The 19655-nt window shown below is 38.1% G+C and overlaps 1 protein-coding gene across 1 annotated transcript in view; it reads right to left on the bottom strand.

Annotated features, from left to right (window-relative positions):
• Window positions 1-19655, bottom strand: part of slc34a1a (solute carrier family 34 member 1a) — a 53271-nt gene that overhangs the window by 8268 nt on the left and 25348 nt on the right. The window contains exons 8-10 of the mRNA XM_063000765.1: window positions 17422-17515; window positions 16865-17032; window positions 5735-5851 (exon numbers count right to left, since the gene is read on the bottom strand). Coding sequence (XP_062856835.1) covers window positions 5735-5851; window positions 16865-17032; window positions 17422-17515 — 379 coding nt within the window. The remainder of the gene's footprint in view (window positions 1-5734; window positions 5852-16864; window positions 17033-17421; window positions 17516-19655) is intronic.

Genomic DNA, 19655 nt, shown 5'->3' with positions numbered 1-19655 from the left:
ATAAATGCACCTGCTCTGTGACAGTCTCAGAGTTCTGTTTAAAGCGCAGAGAGCATCATGAAGACCAAGGAACACACCAGGCAGGTCCGAGATACTGTTGTGGAGAAGTTTAAAGCCGGATTTGGATACAAAAAGATTTCCCAAGCTTTAAACATCTCAAGGAGCACTGTGCAAGCGATCATATTGAAATGGAAGGAGTATCAGACCACTGCAAATCTACCAAGACCCGGCCGTCCCTCTAAACTTTCAGCTCAAACAAGGAGAAGACTGATCAGAGATGCAGCCAAGAGGCCCATGATCACTCTGAATGAACTGCAGAGATCTACAGCTGAGGTGGGAGACTCTGTCCATAGGACACAATCAGTCGTACACTGCACAAATCTGGCCTTTATGGAAGAGTGGCAAGAAGAAAGCCATTTCTCAAAGATATCTATAAAAAGTCACCTGGGAGACACACCAAACATGTGGAAGAAGGTGCTCTGGTCAGATGAAACCAAAATCGAACTTTTTGGCCACAATGCAAAACGTTATGTTTGGCGTAAAAGCAACACAGCTCATCACCCTGAACACACCATCCCCACTGTCAAACATGGTGGTGGCAGCATCATGGTTTGGGCCTGCTTTTCTTCAGCAGGGACAGGGAAGATGGTTAAAATTGATGGGAAGATGGATGGAGCCAAATACAGGACCATTCTGGAAGAAAACCTGTTGCAGTCTGCAAAAGACCTGAGACTGGGACGGAGATTTATCTTCCAACAAGACAATGATCCAAAACATAAAGCAAAATCTACAATGGAATGGTTCACAAATAAACGTATCCAGGTGTTAGAATGGCCAAGTCAAAGTCCAGACCTGAATCCCATCGAGAATCTGTGGAAAGAGCTGAAAACTGCTGTTCACAAACGCTCTCCATCCAACCTCACTGAGCTCGAGCTGTTTTGCAAGAAAGAATGGGCAAAAATTTCTGTCTCTCGATGTGCAAAACTGAGACATACCCCAAGCGACTTGCAGCTGTAATCGCAGCAAAAGGTGGCGCTACAAAGTATTAACGCAAGGGGGCTGAATAATATTGCACGCCCCACTTTTCAGTTTTTTATTTCTAAAAAAAGTGTAAAATATCCAATAAATTTCGTTCCACTTCACGATTGTGTCCCACTTGTTGTTGATTCTTCACAAAAAATTACAATTTCATATCGTTATGTTTGAAGCCTGAAATGTGGCAAAAGGTTGAAAAGTTCAAGGGGGCTGAATACTTTTGCAAGGCACTGTATATATATAAATATATATATATATATACAGACATACAGTACAATTAAATTCTTTCTTTGCATATCCCAGCTGTCCCATCCAAGAGGAGTTTAAATGGTTGCATTTTTAACCCTCTAATAACACTGGATTTTTATTTGGTAATTATCTTTAATGATTTATTGTCTTTATATAACGTATTTACCTAGTAGTTGGCATTATTCAGTAACTATAGTCAAAGAATAAAAGGTACATAATGTAGTTTGACATAGAACTGTTTTAGAAAATAATTGGCATGTAAAGTGCCTTATTCATAAACTGTCCTTTTTTTAATGCAAAACACTTACACTTAAAAACATTCAGATTGCTTCTAATTTACTGATCTAAATCACACTCAGCAACCATTTAGCAGCCTTATTAAAAAACAAATGGCAAGAACATTCTCTTTACTCTTATTGTAACAGAGCCTGGCACAGTGCCAGTCATTCTGCAATAATTTTATCCAAAGCTGTGAAGTGCAGGTCGATGGGTTCAAGTGTTCTAGCACAGCAAATCATCTTGTTAACATTTAATTAAAGTTTAACTGAGGTGATGGATCTGTTTATTTATTTGTGCTTTTTCATCAAATTGTCATCAAATATTTAACTTTTGCTCTGCTTCAGGGAAATATTTGTAGTAGAGTTTTATTCTTTGGACTTAGACAAGGTTTAAATATGTTTGTACTTACAAGAGTTCAGTTCTACGTACAAACTGCATTTCTGTAAAGTTGGGAGGTTTTGTAAAATGTAATTATAACAAGAATCTGTGATTTGTTAATTTTCTTGATGCAGAGAAAATACAGTAGACTCTTGAGTTATGAACGGTTTACCATACAAACATTTTGGGTTACGAGCGATCTTTTTCAACTTAACGTATGAACAAATTTCGGATTACAAACTGAAATTCGCACGCGAACGAAACATGTGACGCCACGAAAGAGTTGACTCCGACCGTCTCTCTCTCTCTCTCTCTCTCTCTCTCTATATATATATATATATATATATATATATATATATATATATATATATATATATATATATACTGTATATACACATGTAACTAACTGTAGTCCATCTGTTTCTCTACATGCTTTGTTAGTCCCCTTTCATGCTGTTCTTCAATGGTCAGGACTCTCCCAGGACCACTACAGAGTAGGTATTATTTGGGTGGTGGATCATTCTCAGCACTGCAGTGACACTCACATGGTGGTGGTGTGTTAGTGTGTGTTGTGCAGGTATAAGTGGATAAGACACAGCAATGCTGATGGAGTTTTTAAACACCTCACTGTCACTGGTGGACTGAGAATAGTCCACCAACCAAAAACATCCAGCCAACAGCGCCCCGTGACCACTAATGACTAGATGACTAGATGACTAGAACTCAAACACCAGCAATAGATGAGCGATCATCTCTGACTTTACATCTACAAGGTGGACCAACTAGGTAGGAGTGTCTAATAGAGTGGACAGTAAGTGGACACGGTTTTTAAAAACTTGAGCAGCGCTGCTGTGTCTGATCCACTCATACCAGCACAACACACACTAACACACCACCACCATGTCAGTGTCGCTGCAGGGCTGAGAATCATCCACCACCTACATAATACCTGCTCTGTGGTGGTCCTGTGGAGGTCCTGACCATTGAAGAACAGGGTGAAAGTAAGCTAAAAAGTATGCAGATATACAGATGGACTACAGTCAGTAATTGTAGAGCTACAAAGTGCTTCTATATGGTAAGTGGAGCTGATAAAATGGACAGTGTGTGTAGAAACCAGGAGGTGGTTTAAAGGTTATGGCTGATCAGTGTATATACAGTGAGCAAACATTCGGACAGTGGACGGTGTTTTCTTTATATTTTGAAAAATTCAGTATCAAAATGGCCCCAAAGAATGTGCAGAGAAAGCATAGTGGTAAGAAAATGAAAAAAATCTATTACTATTTGTTGTTGTATAATTACTCCTGCCAGTAGCTGTCACTGTGTATCAGACAGAAGGGACAGTGAGTGAGAGAGAAGAAGGAAGTCGACTGATTAAAGTATTCTTTCTTTCGTGTAATTACACCTACAAAATACAACACTATTGAAATAAAGAAGGAAATAATAGAGAAATATGAGAGTTATTGTTGTTTCTGGTAGATACATTTTATATAAAAAGAAGGAAATGTATTATGGTGTATGGTACAGCACACGTACTGTACTGAAATGTGATGTGTGTTTTATGTACAGTACAGTACTACTGTGTATTGTTGTTTATTATTGTTTATTACAGGAATGTCTATTCTATAATTTAAGATTTAAGGGAAAATATACTTTTATTTATAAATACTTTTATAATACTTTTTTATAACAAAAAAAGACCATTTAAGACATTAGAAGGGTTAGGTAAGGGGGAGGTTTGGGAGGTCTGGCACGGATTAATTCTAGTTACATGATTTCTTATGGGAAAAATAGGTTTAACTAACAAACATTTTGACTTAAGAGCAGCCCTTCGGAACCAATTAAATTCGTATGTCAAGGGTCTACTGAATTTCCACTGTGTTTACTGACAAAATCAGACTTTGATGTAAGGCTGCGCGGTATATCGCAAATATCGTTATATTCGATATTACTTTTCACACGATGTTGAAAATGACCATATTCGATATATCAAGTATGCCTATAGGTTACACAGGTTACCATTTGAAAACATTTAAAACAGAGCACAAAAGCAGCTGTCTTTGCACGCACACACATGCAAACTGAATCACTAAAACAAGTCAGAATCGACTCTTTTCAAACAAATTATTCATTGGAATCGAATCAGGGAGCTGTGCTCTTATCTATGGTAAAGATTTATTCGTTATGCTCACTCTATTTCTTTATGGTGTCATGTGTAAACAACTCCATAAATCAGTTTACTTGTTAAAGAGATTCAGTCATGGTCCAGGCCTTGATAAACAGCTGTATAAACCAATCAGATTTTGGGCGGAATTTCAATCTCTTTCTTTATTGGTTGTAGATGCATAAGTGACAGTTTAGTGAACTAATTACCAGTTTCAGCTTTTTACCGCCTGCGATGGACTGGCACCCCGTCCAGGGTGTTACTGTGTGCCTTGTGCCCATTGAAAAGCTGGGATAGGCTCCAGCAACACCCGGTTAAGACAGTGAGTGAGTGAGCTTTTTACCAGGAAAGCCGAGAGAATAAATGATCTAAAACGGTTTTCATTAGTTATGTAGACAAACACAGTTGGAAATGGATTTATATATTCTGGAAACATACAAGATGGCCTCCAAGAAGAAAAACAAATGGATTATATCCCTAATGGAACAACACACGGATATACTGTAGATTTGGTCTCAGTGTGAAAAAGAGAGGCTCAGGTAAGCTGCGGTTATGATTTTATGCTGCTGTGTGGCTGATCTGGGTCGCAGTGCTGCTGTTTACCGTGCACTTTTATTTTGCAATGAAAACAAAAGATTCATATGTTTTGCTCACTCTATTTCTTAACTTATAATAACAATATAAGCTAAAATACAGGCAGTGGCCTGCCATTGTACTTGAAGTTTACATTATATCATATCGTATACTGCCACTTCTCAAAAGTATATCGAGATATGAGTTTTTTAGTCATATCGCACAGCCCTACTTTGATGCCTGCAACACATTAAAAAAAAAATGGGACAGAGGAATGATTTCACATCCCTCCTCATAGAAACTGATGTTGCTAATTGTTGCAGTTTTGCAGGTGGAATTTGTGCCCATTTCTGCTTAAGGTTTGAATGGGTTCTGTGATTCTGTATGGTGTCTTATCATGCTGATTAGGTTACAGGGTTAATTTCACTTTAAAGTTAATTAAAGTTGGTAAATTGCCTATTGTGTGGACTATCAAGCAGTGAGTTCTTCATATGGTAAGGTTAATTATTGTATATAAATTCCACAGAATTGTACATAATAGCAGAAATTGCACATTTGCATGGTAATAGACTACCAATCACCAACATTCATTCCAGCAACAGCAGCAGTGGCAAAATTCTGATAGGAAGACAAAGGGACCCTTTTAATGTAACCCTTTATATTTTAACACTAATTTAATAGGCAGGTATGAAAGGTTTTTTTGGCTTAGATGTGTATTTGTTTAAATAAATTATGAGTAGATGAAATAAAATTAGAACTGCTCATTTTTAAAATACTATTTTTAGAATATCTTCAGTGCTCTCTGGGTGGTACAGGGCCTTGATTGTTCCCCTTTGAGTTTATGCTAACATTATTAGTAAAAATAGCTGGATAACATCTCAGCTTTGGAAGTGAATTAGGTTTATATGAAAACAATATGTATAAAAATACAACAGTATTGGTAAAAATTATAAAGAAATTAACTATCACCCTATGCTTTTCAGTAGTGGATCAAGAAATCCCTACATGACACTATACATATTAACACTAAAAGTCCTATGTAAAAGTTCTGACACTCACCAATGAGTGGGGTCATGGCAGAGGTGAACACTGAACTACTTTGCACCAAGAAAGTCATCCCTGCCCCAACAACCATGGCCACGTATCCTGCCAGCCAGCCAAATGGGTACGGGAAATCTGCCCAAAAAAATAAATATATAGACATAAGTACCTACATACTGACATGCAAATGTACACTTAAAATTGAATGTTTCAATACACTTGTAAAAGAAAGAGATTTCAATATTATTGCAACTGTTCCTTTCCTGAAACTAAATAGTTAAAACTCAAAAATCTTTCCAACAAAACAACTTTTACGAATTGAAATTTCTCCATGATTTTTGTGTATTTTCTAAAATGTATGCTGGGTAAAATAAATATGCATTAAATCAGAATATTAATATAGTAATGTGATTAATTATTTTATTTATTTATGTTTTTATTTATTTGTTTTTATTTCTGTGTTTTATTTGCAAATACAATAGACTATAGCTGATAGCATATACAGTCAAGCCGGAAAGTCTGCACACCCTTACAGACAGCATTACAGACTCATTCTGTAATAGATTGAGTTTATTTTTTTTGTCACAAAATTCTACACAAAATAGCCCACAATGACAAAGTGAAAGCAAACATTTGTGCTAATTTATTAAAAATCAAAAAGTAAAATATCATATGTACACAAGTGTGCACACCCTTTGATATGACACCCAAAAGTGAGCTGAGGTGCATTTTGTTTTCACTGATACTGCTCCAGGTGTTTCTACAATTTAATTGGAGTCCACCTGTGGTAAATTCAATTGATTAGACATGATTAAGGATTGCCAACACCTGCCTATATAAGGTCCCACAGTTGACAACTCCAAGCCATGGGGTCAAAGGAATTATCTGCAGACCTCAGAAACAGAATTGTGTCAATTGCTGCAATTTTACAGGTCCCAAACAGCACAGTGGCCACTTTCCATCATTCGTAAATGGAAGAAGTTTGGAACCATCAAAAATCTTCCTAGACCTGGCCGCCCGGCCATACTGAGCTATCGGGGAAGACGGGCCTTGGCCAGGGAGGTGAGCAGGAACCCGAGGGTCACTATGACAGAGCTCCAGCTTATCCTTGTGGAGAAGATCAAACATCTAGGCAGCACTCCACAAATCACGCCTTTATGGTAGAGTGGCCAGACGGAAGCCACGCCTTAGTAAAAGGCACATGACAGCCCGCTTGGAGTTTGCCTAAAGGGTGAATGGCCCAGCCAGAGCCCAGCCCTAAATCCAATTGAACATCTGTGAAAGGAGCTGAAAATGGCTGTGTACCGACGCTCCCCATTCAACCTGATAAAGCTTGCAAGGAAATGCCAAGAGGAATGGGCAAATATGTCCAGAAACAAGTGTGCCAAGCTCGTAGCTTCTTTCTCAAGACGACTTGAAGCTGTAATTGCTGCCAAAGGTGCATCAACCAAGTATTAGGCTATAAGGGTGTGTACAGATATGTAACCCCTAAATAAACCATTTTTGTCAGTAAAATAAAATAGCATATTTTCAGTTTTTACTTTGTAATTATTGGTGATTGTGTGTAGATGTTTGAGGCAAAAAAAGAACTCAATCTATTATAGAATGAGTCTGTAATGTGCAGTAATAAAACATGGAGAAGGTGAAAGGAGTGTGCAGACTTTCTGACTTGACTGTAAATAGGGCTAGGTGACCTTCATCCAAAAAAAGTGCATGGAAAATCAAGAAGAAAACCCCAACTGCCACTGAAGCAGGGTGACACTATTTGACTTTTATTAACTGATGTTTTTGATGACATATATTGAAAAGAACAAACTTAACTTATAACATATATATATTATGGCAAGCCAAACAGGAAATATATAGCAAACACTGATATATATGGAATATAACTCGATATATATATATATAAATAAGTATTTGATCCCCTGCTGATTTTGTAAGTTTACCCCCTTACAAAGACTTGAACAGTCTATAATTTTTATGGAAGGTTTTTAACAGAGAGACAGAATATCAACAAAAAATCCAGAAAAAAAACATTAAATAAAAGTTATAAATTAATTTGTATTTAATTAAGGGAAATAAGTATTTGATCCCCTACCAACCAGCAAGAATTCTGACCCCCACAGACCGGTTATGTGCCCATGAGGCACACAAATTAGTCCTGTCCCTGTATAAAAGACTCCTGTCACAGAATCAGTTTCTTCCGTTCAAATCTCTCGACCACCATGGGCAAGACCAAAGAGCTATCAAAGGACGTCAGGGACAAGATTGTAGACCTGCACAAGGCTGGAATGGGCTACAAGACCATCAGCAAGAAGCTTGGTGAGAAAGAGACCACTGTTGGTGCGATAATTCGAAAATGGAAGAAATACAAGATCACAGTCAATCGCCCTCACTCTGGAGCTCCATGCAAGATCTCACCTGGTGGGGTAAGAATGATTCTGAGAAAGGTGAGGTCAGTCCAGAATTACATGGGAGGAGCTTGTCAATGATCTCAAGGGAGCTGGGAGCAGAGAAATGCTGGATATGACCCCAAGAACACCATCCCCACCGGGCATTTCTTTGCCTCCAAACACGGCGAGTGGAGTTGATGCCAAAGAGCTCAATTTTGGTCTCATCTGACCATATCACATTCTCCCAAGCTTTCTCTGAATCATTCAGGTGTTCATTGGCAAACTTCAGACGGGCCTGTACATGAGCCTTCTTGAGCAAAGGGACTTTGCGGGCACTGCAGGATCTCAATCCATTACGGCGAAGTGTGTAACTTATGGTTTTCTTGGTGACTGTGCTCCCAGCTCCCTTGAGATCATTGACAAGCTCCTCCCGTGTAATTCTGGACTGACCTCACCTTTCTCAGAATCATTCTTACCCCACAAGGCGAGATCTTGCATGGAGCTCCAGAGTGAGGGTGATTGACTGTGATCTTGTATTTCTTCCATTTTCGAATTATCGCACCAACAGTGATCTCTTTCTCACCAAGCTTCTTGCTGATGGTCTTGTAGCCCATTCCAGCCTTGTGCAGGTCTACAATCTTGTCCCTGACGTCCTTTGATAGCTCTTTGGTCTTGCCCATGGTGGTCGAGAGATTTGAACGGAAGAAACTGATTCTGTGACAGGAGTCTTTTATACAGGGACAGGACTAATTTGTGTGCCTCATGGGCACATAACCGGTCTGTGGGGGTCAGAATTCTTGCTGGTTGGTAGGGGATCAAATACTTATTTCCCTTAATTAAATACAAATTAATTTATAACTTTTATTTAATGTTTTTTTCTGGATTTTTTGTTGATATTCTGTCTCTCTCTGTTAAAATAAACCTTCCATAAAAATTATAGACTATTCAAGTCTTTGTAAGGGGGTAAACTTACAAAATCAGCAGGGGATCAAATACTTATTTCCCCCACTGTATATACAGGGGTTGGACAAAATAACTGAAACACCTGGTTTTAGACCACAATAATGTATTAGTATGGTGTAGGGCCTCCTTTTGCGGCCAATACAGCGTCAATTCGTCTTGGAAATGACATATACAAGTCCTGCACAGTGGTCAGAGGGATTTTAAGCCATTCTTCTTGCAGGATAGTGGCCAGGTCACTACGTGATGCTGGTGGAGGAAAACGTTTCCTGACTCGCTTCTCCAAAACACCCCAAAGTGGCTCAATAATATTTAGATCTGGTGACTGTGCAGGCCATGGGAGATGTTCAACTTCACTTTCATGTTCATCAAACCAATCTTTCACCAGTGTTGCTGTGTGTATTGGTGCATTGTCATCCTGATACACGGCACCGCCATTGGATGCACATGGTCCTCCAGAATGGTTCGGTAGTCCTTGGCAGTGACGCGCCCATCTAGCACAAGTATTGGGCCAAGGGAATGCCATGATATGGCAGCCCAAACCATCACTGATCCACCCCCATGCTTCACTCTGGGCATGCAACAGTCTGGGTGGTACGCTTCTTTGGGGCTTCTCCACACCGTAACTCTCCCGGATGTGGGGAAAACAGTAAAGGTGGACTCATCAGAGAACAATACATGTTTCACATTGTCCACAGCCCAAGATTTGCGCTCCTTGCACCATTGAAACCGACGTTTGGCATTGGCACGAGTGACCGAAGGTTTGGCTATAGCAGCCCGGCCGTGTATATTGACCCTGTGGAGCTCCCGACGGACAGTTCTGGTGGAAACAGGAGAGTTGAGGTGCACATTTAATTCTGCCGTGATTTGGGCAGCCGTGGTTTTATGTTTTTTGGATACAATCCGGGTTAGCACCCGAACATCCCTTTCAGACAGCTTCCTCTTGCGTCCACAGTTAATCCTGTTGGATGTGGTTTGTCCTTCTTGGTGGTATGCTGACATTACCCTGGATACCGTGGCTCTTGATACATCACAAATACTTGCTGTCTTGGTCACAGATGCGCCAGCAAGACGTGCACCAACAAATTGTCCTCTTTTGAACTCTGGTATGTCACCCATAATGTTGTGTGCATTGCAATATTTTGAGCAAAACTGTGCTCTTACCCTGCTAATTGAACCTTCACACTCTGCTCTTACTGGTGCAATGTGCAATTAATGAAGATTGGCCACCAGACTGGTCCAATTTAGCCATGAAACCTCCCACACTAAAATGACAGGTGTTTCAGTTATTTTGTCCAACCCCTGTATATACAGTGTATCACAAAAGTGAGTACACCCCTCACATTTCTGCAAATATTTTATTATATCTTTTCATGGGACAACACTATAGAAATAAAACTTGGATATAACTTAGAGTAGTCAGTGTACAGCTTGTATAGCAGTGTAGATTTACTGTCTTCTGAAAATAACTCAACACACAGCCATTAATGTCTAAATGACTGGCAACATAAGTGAGTACACCCCACAGTGAACATGTCCAAATTGTGCCCAAAGTGTCAATATTTTGTGTGACCACCATTATTATCCAGCACTGCCTTAACCCTCCTGGGCATGGAACTCACCAGAGCTGCACAGGTTGCTACTGGAATCCTCTTCCACTCCTCCATGATGACATCACGGAGCTGGTGGATGTTAGACACCTTGAACTCCTCCACCTTCCACTTGAGGATGCGCCACAGGTGCTCAATTGGGTTTAGTCCATCACCTTTACCTTCAGCTTCCTCAGCAAGGCAGTTGTCATCTTGGAGGTTGTGTTTGGGGTCGTTATCCTGTTGGAAAACTGCCATGAGGCCCAGTTTTTGAAGGGAGGGGATCATGCTCTGTTTCAGAATGTCACAGTGCATGTTGGAATTCATGTTTCCCTCAATGAACTGCAGCTCCCCAGTGCCAGCAACACTCATGCAGCCCAAGACCATGATGCTACCACCACCATGCTTGACTGTAGGCAAGATACAGTTGTCTTGGTACTTCTCACCAGGGCGCCGCAACACATGCTGGACACCATCTGAGCCAAACAAGTTTATCTTGGTCTCGTCAGACCACAGGGCATTCCAGTAATCCATGTTCTTGGACTGCTTGTCTTCAGCAAACTGTTTGCTGGCTTTCTTGTGCGTCAGCTTCCTTCTGGGATGACGACCATGCAGACCGAGTTGATGCAGTGTGCGGCGTATGGTCTGAGCACTGACAGGCTGACCTCCCACGTCTTCAACCTCTGCAGCAATGCTGGCAGCACTCATGTGTCTATTTTTTAAAGCCAACCTCTGGATATGACGCCGAACACGTGGACTCGACTTCTTTGGTCGACCCTGGCGAAGCCTGTTCCGAGTGGAACCTGTCCTGGAAAACCGCTGTATGACCTTGGCCACCATGCTGTAGCTCAGTTTCAGGGTGATAGCAATTTTCTTATAGCCCAGGCCATCTTTGTGGAGAGCAACAATTCTATTTCTCACATCCTCAGAGAGTTCTTTGCCATGAGGTGCCATGTTGAATATCCAGTGGCCAGTATGAGAGAATTGTACCCAAAACACCAAATTTAACAGCTCTGCTCCCCATTTACACCTGGGACCTTGACACATGACACCAGGGAGGGACAACGACACATTTGGGCAATTTGGACATGTTCACTGTGGGGTGTACTCACTTATGTTGCCAGCTATTTAGACATTAATGGCTGTGTGTTGAGTTATTTTCAGAAGACAGTAAATCTACACTGCTATACAAGTTGTACACTGACTACTCTAAGTTATATCCAAGTTTTATTTCTATAGTGTTGTCCCATGAAAAGATATAATGAAATATTTGACGAAATGTGAGGGGTGTACTTACTTTTGTGATACACTGTATATATATACAGTACAGGCCAAAAGTTTGGACACACCAGTCAAAAGTTTGGACACACCTTCTCTTCAATGTTTTTTCTTGATTATTTTTATTTTCTACATTGTAGATTAATACTGAAGACATCCAAACTATGAAGAATTATGTAGTGAACCAAAAAGTGTTGAACAAACCAGAATATGTTTTATATTTTACCAACTCTACCTCTGCACAACCCAACTGATGGTCTCAAACACATTAAAAAAGCAACAAATTCCAAAAATTCACTCTAGACAAGGCACAAACATTCATTGAAAAGCATTCCAGGTGGAAACCTAATAAAGCTGGTTGAGAAAATTTCAAAGAGTGTGCAAATCTGTCATTAAAGCAAAAGATGGCTACTTTGAAGAATCTAAAATATAAAACATATTCTGGTTTGTTTAACACTTTTTTGTTTACTACATAATTCCATATGTGTTCCTTCATAGTTTGGATGTCTTTAGTATTAATCTACAATGTAGAAAATTAAAAAAAAATTAAGAAAAACCACAGGAATGAGAAGGTGTGTCCAAACTTTTGGCCTGTACTGTATATATATATATATATATACTGTATATACGTATATACTGTATATATATAATAAAAACTGATATATATGGAATGGAAATTATATATATATATATATATATATATATATATATATATATATATATATATATATATATATATATATATATATATATATAAATATACATACATATATATATATATACATACAGTGTATGAATGTATACTGGTGCTGGTCCTAAAATTAGAATATCATGAAAAAGTTGATTTATTTCAGTAAATCCATTCAAACAGTGAAACTTGTATATTATATTCATTCATTACACACAGACTGATATATTTCAAATGTTTATTTCTTTTAATGTTGATGATCATAACTGACAACTAATGAAAACCCCAAATTCAGTATTTCAGAAAATTAGAATATTACTTAAGACCAATACAAAAAAAGGATTTTTAGAGATGTTGGCCAACTGAAAAGTATGAACATGAAAAGTATGAGCATGTACAGCACTCAATACTTAGTTGGGGCTCCTTTTGCCTGGATTACTGCAGCAATGCGGCGTGGCATGGAGTCTGTGGCACTGCTCAGGTGTTATGAGAGCCCAGGTTGCTCTGATAGTGGCCTTTAGCTCTTCTGAATTGTTGGGTCTGGTGTATCGCATCTTCATCTTCACAATACCTCATAGATTTTCTATGGGGTTAAGGTCAGGCGAGTTTGCTGGCCAATTAAGAACAGGGATACCATGGTCCTTAAACCAGGTACTGGTAGCTTTGGCACTGTGTGCAGGTGCCAAATCCTGTTGGAAAATGAAATCTGCATCTCCATAAAGTTGGTCAGCAGCAGGAAGCATGAAGTGCTCTAAAACTTCCTGGTAGACGGCTGCGTTGACCTTGGACCTCAGAAAACACAGTGGACCGACACCAGCAGATGACATGGCACTCCAAACCATCACTGACTGTGGAAACTTTACACTGGACCTCAAGCAACGTGGATTCTGTGCCTCTCCTCTCTTCCTCCAGACTCTGGGACCTTGATTTCCAAAGGTAATGCAACATTTACTTTCATCAGAGAACATAACTTTGGACCACTCAGCAGTCCTTTTTGTCTTTAGCCCAGGCGAGACGCTTCTGATGCTGTCTCTTGTTCAAGAGTGGCTTGACACAAGGAATGCGACAGCTGAAACCCATGTCTTGCATACGTCTGTGCGTGGTGGTTCTTGAAGCACTGACTCCAGCTGCAGTCCACTCTTTGTGAATCTCCCCCACATTTTTGAATGGGTTTTGTTTCACAATCCTCTCCAGGGTGCGGTTATCCCTATTACTTGTACACTTTTTTCTACCACATCTTTTCTTTCCCTTCACCTCTCTATTAATGTGCTTGGACACAGAGCTCTGTGAGCCTCTTTAGCAATGACCTTTTGTGTCTCGCCCTCCTTGTGCAAGGTGTCAATGGTCGTCTTTTGGACAACTGTCAAGTCAGTAGTCTTCCCCATGATTGTGGAGCCTACAGAACTAGACTGAGAGACCATTTAAAGGCCTTTGCAGGTGTTTTGAGTTAATTAGCTGATTAGAGTGTGGCACCAGGTGTCTTCAATATTGTACCTTGTCACAATATTCTAATGGTGATTCTGAGATACTGAATTTGGGGTTTTCATTAGTTGTCAGTTATAATCATCAACATTAAAATAAATAAACATTTGAAATATATCAGTCTGTGTGTAATGAATGAATATAATATACAAGTTTCACTTTTTGAATGGAATTACTGAAATAAATCAACTTTTTCATGATATTCTAATCTTATATGGAATCAAAAAAGGGTCATAAAGATTTTGAGTTTGTAAAACAAAAGTCACAAATGTACTGAAACTTGTAAATGCATTTAAACAACTACATGCACGAAAAATCCAAATCCACAAATGAACTGGAATGTGCAAACATGAAACAGAAATTAATATTAATAATAATTCAAATGTACAAATGTGAAAAAATATTTTAAATATATATAAATATATATTTTTCAATTTGTAAAAAATATTAGCATTTGTAAATCCGATCTTGTGAATGTGTGGAGTTAAAATCCTCTCATTCACCTTCTCTGCTGCAGTTGCGAAACTCTTGCTGCAGTTGCGAATTTTGACCCTGTTTTGACGCCTAATTGATGGACCAATAGGAAAGCTTTAAGCTGGACCAATCAGATTGCGAGGTTTGTTTAACTAATCAGAACACTGATTTGTTGCTGTCACTCAATTTCGGCACGCTGTTGGAACACGCCTCCCAATCTCAGTCATGGAGCTTCCAGCCAGAGGTACAATGGAGAGTCAGGTAAGGAACAATGCTAGCTCATGTTTCTTTTGCAGAAAGTTCGTTTTAAAAATATAACAGGCAGGCTCTGTGTAGTGCTTTTATTTATATTGTCAGTTTGACTCCTGTGCTAGCTTTGGGTAGATGACTGAGATTGGGAGGCGTGTTCCAACAGCGTGCCGAAATTGAGTGACAGCAACAAATCAGTGTTCTGATTAGTTAAACAAACCTCGCAATCTGATTGGTCCAGCTTAAAGCTTTCCTATTGGTCCATCAATTAGGCGTCAAAACAGGGTCAAAATTCGCAACTGCAGCAAGAGTTTCGCAACTGCAGCAGAGAAGGTGAATGAGAGGATTTTAACTCCACACATTCACAAGATCGGATTTACAAATGCTAATATTTTTTACAAATTGAAAAATATATATTTATATATATTTAAAATATTTTTTCACATTTGTACATTTGAATTATTATTAATATTAATTTCTGTTTCATGTTTGCACATTCCAGTTCATTTGTGGATTTGGATTTTTCGTGCATGTAGTTGTTTAAATGCATTTACAAGTTTCAGTACATTTGTGACTTTTGTTTTACAAACTCAAAATCTTTATGACCCTTTTTTGATTCCATAATTTTAGGACCAGCACCAGTATATATATATATATATATATATATATATATATATATATATATATATATATATATATATATATATATACAGTGTATCACAAAAGTGAGTACACCCCTCACATTTCTGCAGATATTTAAGTATATCTTTTCATGGGACAACACTGACAAAATGACACTTTGACACAATGAAAAGTAGTCTGTGTGCAGCTTATATAACAGTGTAAATTTATTCTCAGTTTCAGGGTGTTGGCAATCTTCTTGTAGCCTTGGGGTGTAGTCTCTTAGGGGTGTACTCACTTTTGTTGCCGGTGGTTTAGACATTAATGGCTGTATATTGAGTTATTTTGAGGGAAGAATAAATTTACACTGTTATATAAGCTGCACACAGACTACTTTTCATTGTGTCAAAGTGTCATTTTGTCAGTGTTGTCCCATGAAAAGATATACTTAAATATCTGCAGAAATGTGAGGGGTGTACTCACTTTTGTGATACACTGTATATATATGAAACTTGATATATATGAAATGAAAACTGATATATATAAAATGAAACTCAATATATATATAAAATGAAACTAGATATATATGGAATGAAAACTGATATATATAAAAAGGAACTTGATATATATAAAATGAAAAGTAATATATATATATAAAATGAAACTTGAGCAATATACAAGCCGTTTTTCAATTTGTGTTTGTTATTTGAAACTAAACTGAAAACTGAAATCTTTTCAATTTAGGGATTTGAAGTAAAAAACTAATGACCAAAGGTACACAAACCCCTTTGCCTAGTGCCGGCCCTGGTTTCATTCCATATAAAATAAATATCGAGTTTTATTATATATATATGTTTTCATTCCAACTGATATACATATGTAAACTGATATACATATGTAAACTCGATATATATATAAAATAAAAACTGATATATATCTATATCTATATCTATCTATCTATCTATCTATCTATCTATCTATCTATCTATCTATCTATATATACGTATATATACAGTATATGTATACTATGTCTTTCACAGTCATTCACAATTGGATGACAAAAAAACAAAAATTTTGTAAAACAAGATAAAATAGTTTTTACCCCTAAGGACAAAGTTTTTGCTGACATATCTTTGACAGCATAGCAGAAGTTCAAGAACTGGTGCTCAGCCAAGAGGAAAATCCTCAGAGCTATTAGTCAACACTAGGAAGTCAAGTTTCACTGCAGCAGTGAAAGATTTTTGAAAATTGATTAACATTTGCCAAAGTTGTGGGCAAAAGTTCAAATGTTCTTTTTTGTTCAACAATGTTCTAAATGTTGTTAACCAACAAATGACTATTATTTAAATAAGTGTTTTTATAGGTTCAGAAAGCAAATGATTCTTTTTATATCAAGCCCTAAGAGTCTTACCTGTGTTAATGACCATCTGAATGATCCTTGCCACTTGACCTTTGAGCACTGAGTTGAGGACCTTGACGATTAGAATCAGACATGAGCACAGCACCACTAGAGAGGTTGCCAGCAGAATCAGACCCACAGATAAATCAGACAAGTCCGTATTGGCAAACAAATGCCAACCTAACAAAGAAAAAAGTCAGACACACAGCTTAGCAAACTGAATTACTGTCAATAAATACAAATGCATAGCTAACACTGCAGCAGCAGCACTGGAATAATCAAATTAAAGAAAGATCTATTACGGATTATTAAATCTATTATGGATTCAGATGATGAGATGTAGGGTAATATTGATAAATGCTTCCAAAAATGAAACCTAGCCATTAGAAGAGTACAACTAATGGCAAATATGTATTTATAAAAAGACAAGCTTATCATCCCATCATACAGAATTAATAACATGTCCATTTGTTAATTGATACTCTAATCACAGAACCGAATATGAAATTGAATGAAATAAATGAAGCTGTAAATGCACAGTATCTATTCAGCTCACACAGTGCACGTACATCTCTCTGGATTAACCTGAGTTTTTAAGTCTCCAGTCTCACAATGCAGCAGAGATGAGCAGTTCTCGGAAATATTTGCCGTCACATTTACTGGCTGTAGAAAAAACAGCAAGAAAGAGACGAAGTGATTGTGAAGCATTAATAGACTAATTTCACGTCAAACGACTGCATCAATTCTCAAATAACACTATTACTAGACTTCCTACTCTACCCTGTCATGAATAGATGTTTTTCAAAGCAGTGTAGCCTTCAGCACAGAAAATTCACACACAAAGGGGAACGTCACATTTAAGAATATCAGAAAAAAGAAAAATGATGGCACAATGTTTATATCATGCAGGATAAAAAAGCAACTTTAGTTATGTGACCACTTTTGAAGTGATAAATCACCCCTTGTTGCAGCCATACTAATTAATGTGAGCTGATTCTTTTACTGCTAAATAAAGATAAAGTAACAATACTGATCTTTAATCTTATTAGGGAATGGAAACTACCAGATAGAAAAAAAAGAAAAACAGCAAAAATGTTTACATTTACATTTTCAGCATTAAGCAGACACTCTTATCCAGAGCGACTTAGAGAAGTGCTTCCATAGTAAACATTACATTACTCTAGTTTAAGTACACACCAGTTCAAGAATATATACCTGCTGAAACCCTGATAGAACTAAAATATTTTTTTTATGCAAGAAATACACTAATCAGCCATAACATTAAAACCACCTCCTTGTTTATACACTCACTGTCCATTTTATCAGCTCCACTTACCATATAGAAGCACTTTGAAGGTCTACAATTACTGACTGTAGTCCATCTGTTTCTCTGCATACCATTTTAGCCTGCTTTCACCCTGTTATTTAATGGGCACGACCCCCACAGAGCAAATATTATTTACATTTACATTTTCGGCATTTAGCAGACGCCTTTATCCAAAGCGACTTACATTACAGTTACATTATACAGTCTGAGCAATTGAGGGTTAAGGGCCTTGCTCAAGGGCCCAACAGCAGCAATCTGGCAGCTGTGGGGCTTGAACCAGTGACCTTCTGATTACTAGTCCAGTACCTTAACCACTAGGTTACAGCTTGCTCTAGGTGGTGGTGGATGATTCTCAGCACTACAGTGACACTAACATGGTGGTGGTGTGTTAGTGTGTGTTGTGCTGGTATTAGTGGATTAGACACAGCTGCGCTGCTGGAGTTTTTAAATTCTGTGTCCACTCATTGTCCACTCTATTAGACACTCCTACCTAGTTGGTGCACCGTGTAGATGTAAAGTCAGAGACGATAACTCATCTATTGCTGCTGTTTGCTTCTGGACCTTCATCAGTGGTCACAAGATGCTGCCCACGGGGCGCTGTTGGCTGGATTTTTTTGATTGGTGGACTATTCTCAGTCCAGCAGTGACAGCGAGGTGTTTAAAAACTCCAGCAGCGCTGCTGTGTCTGATCCTCTCATACCAGCACAACACACACTAACACACCACCACCATGTCAGTGTCACTGCAGTGCTGAGAATGATCCAACACCCAAATACTACCTGCTCTGTAGTGGTCCTGACCATTGAAGAACAGCATGAAAGGGGGCTAACAAAGCATGCAGAAAAACAGATAGACAACAGTCAGTAATTGTAGAACTACTAAGTGCTTCTATATGGTAAGTGGAGCTGATAAAATGAACAGTGAGTGTAGAAACAAGGAGGTGGTTTAAATGTTATGGTTGACCGGTGTAAATACAACTGAGTAACATGAGTAATTTGTCATTGTTGGCATCTAAAGCTTTATTTTTTTATTTTGCAAAAATATTTAATTATAAGGTTTGCAATTTTAAAATCCTTTATAAATGTTCAACATGATTGCAAGCTTTTTATTTATTTATTTATTTATTTTTAATTTTAACATTACTTTGGCTGTATTTTGGTGTCAGTGTCAAGTTAAAACCTTAATATTTAGATTCTTGGCAAAAAAAAATTAAAGTCGCTTATACCATGACCTGATACACTGTTTGGAAAGAAAGTTTGAAGAGAGGAAGCATCCCCCTATTATGATGCTCCCACCACTTTGGGGTACTTGTCTGACCAGAGACAAAGTGCTTGTTTTTAGCAGTCAATTACTTATTATATTCCGTGTAACTGTTGGTTTCTTTTTATATAACTGCTCGGTTTTAACTTTTCCTTTTTTTTATTATTGCTTCTCTGCAGGGTGTAACTGGTAGTTGCTCTAGAAGCTTTTAGTTTA

Source organism: Trichomycterus rosablanca, chromosome 1 (assembly GCF_030014385.1).
Source record: "Trichomycterus rosablanca isolate fTriRos1 chromosome 1, fTriRos1.hap1, whole genome shotgun sequence".
Classification (NCBI taxonomy): domain Eukaryota; kingdom Metazoa; phylum Chordata; class Actinopteri; order Siluriformes; family Trichomycteridae; genus Trichomycterus; species Trichomycterus rosablanca.
This window is presented reverse-complemented; position numbering and strand designations above follow the sequence as displayed.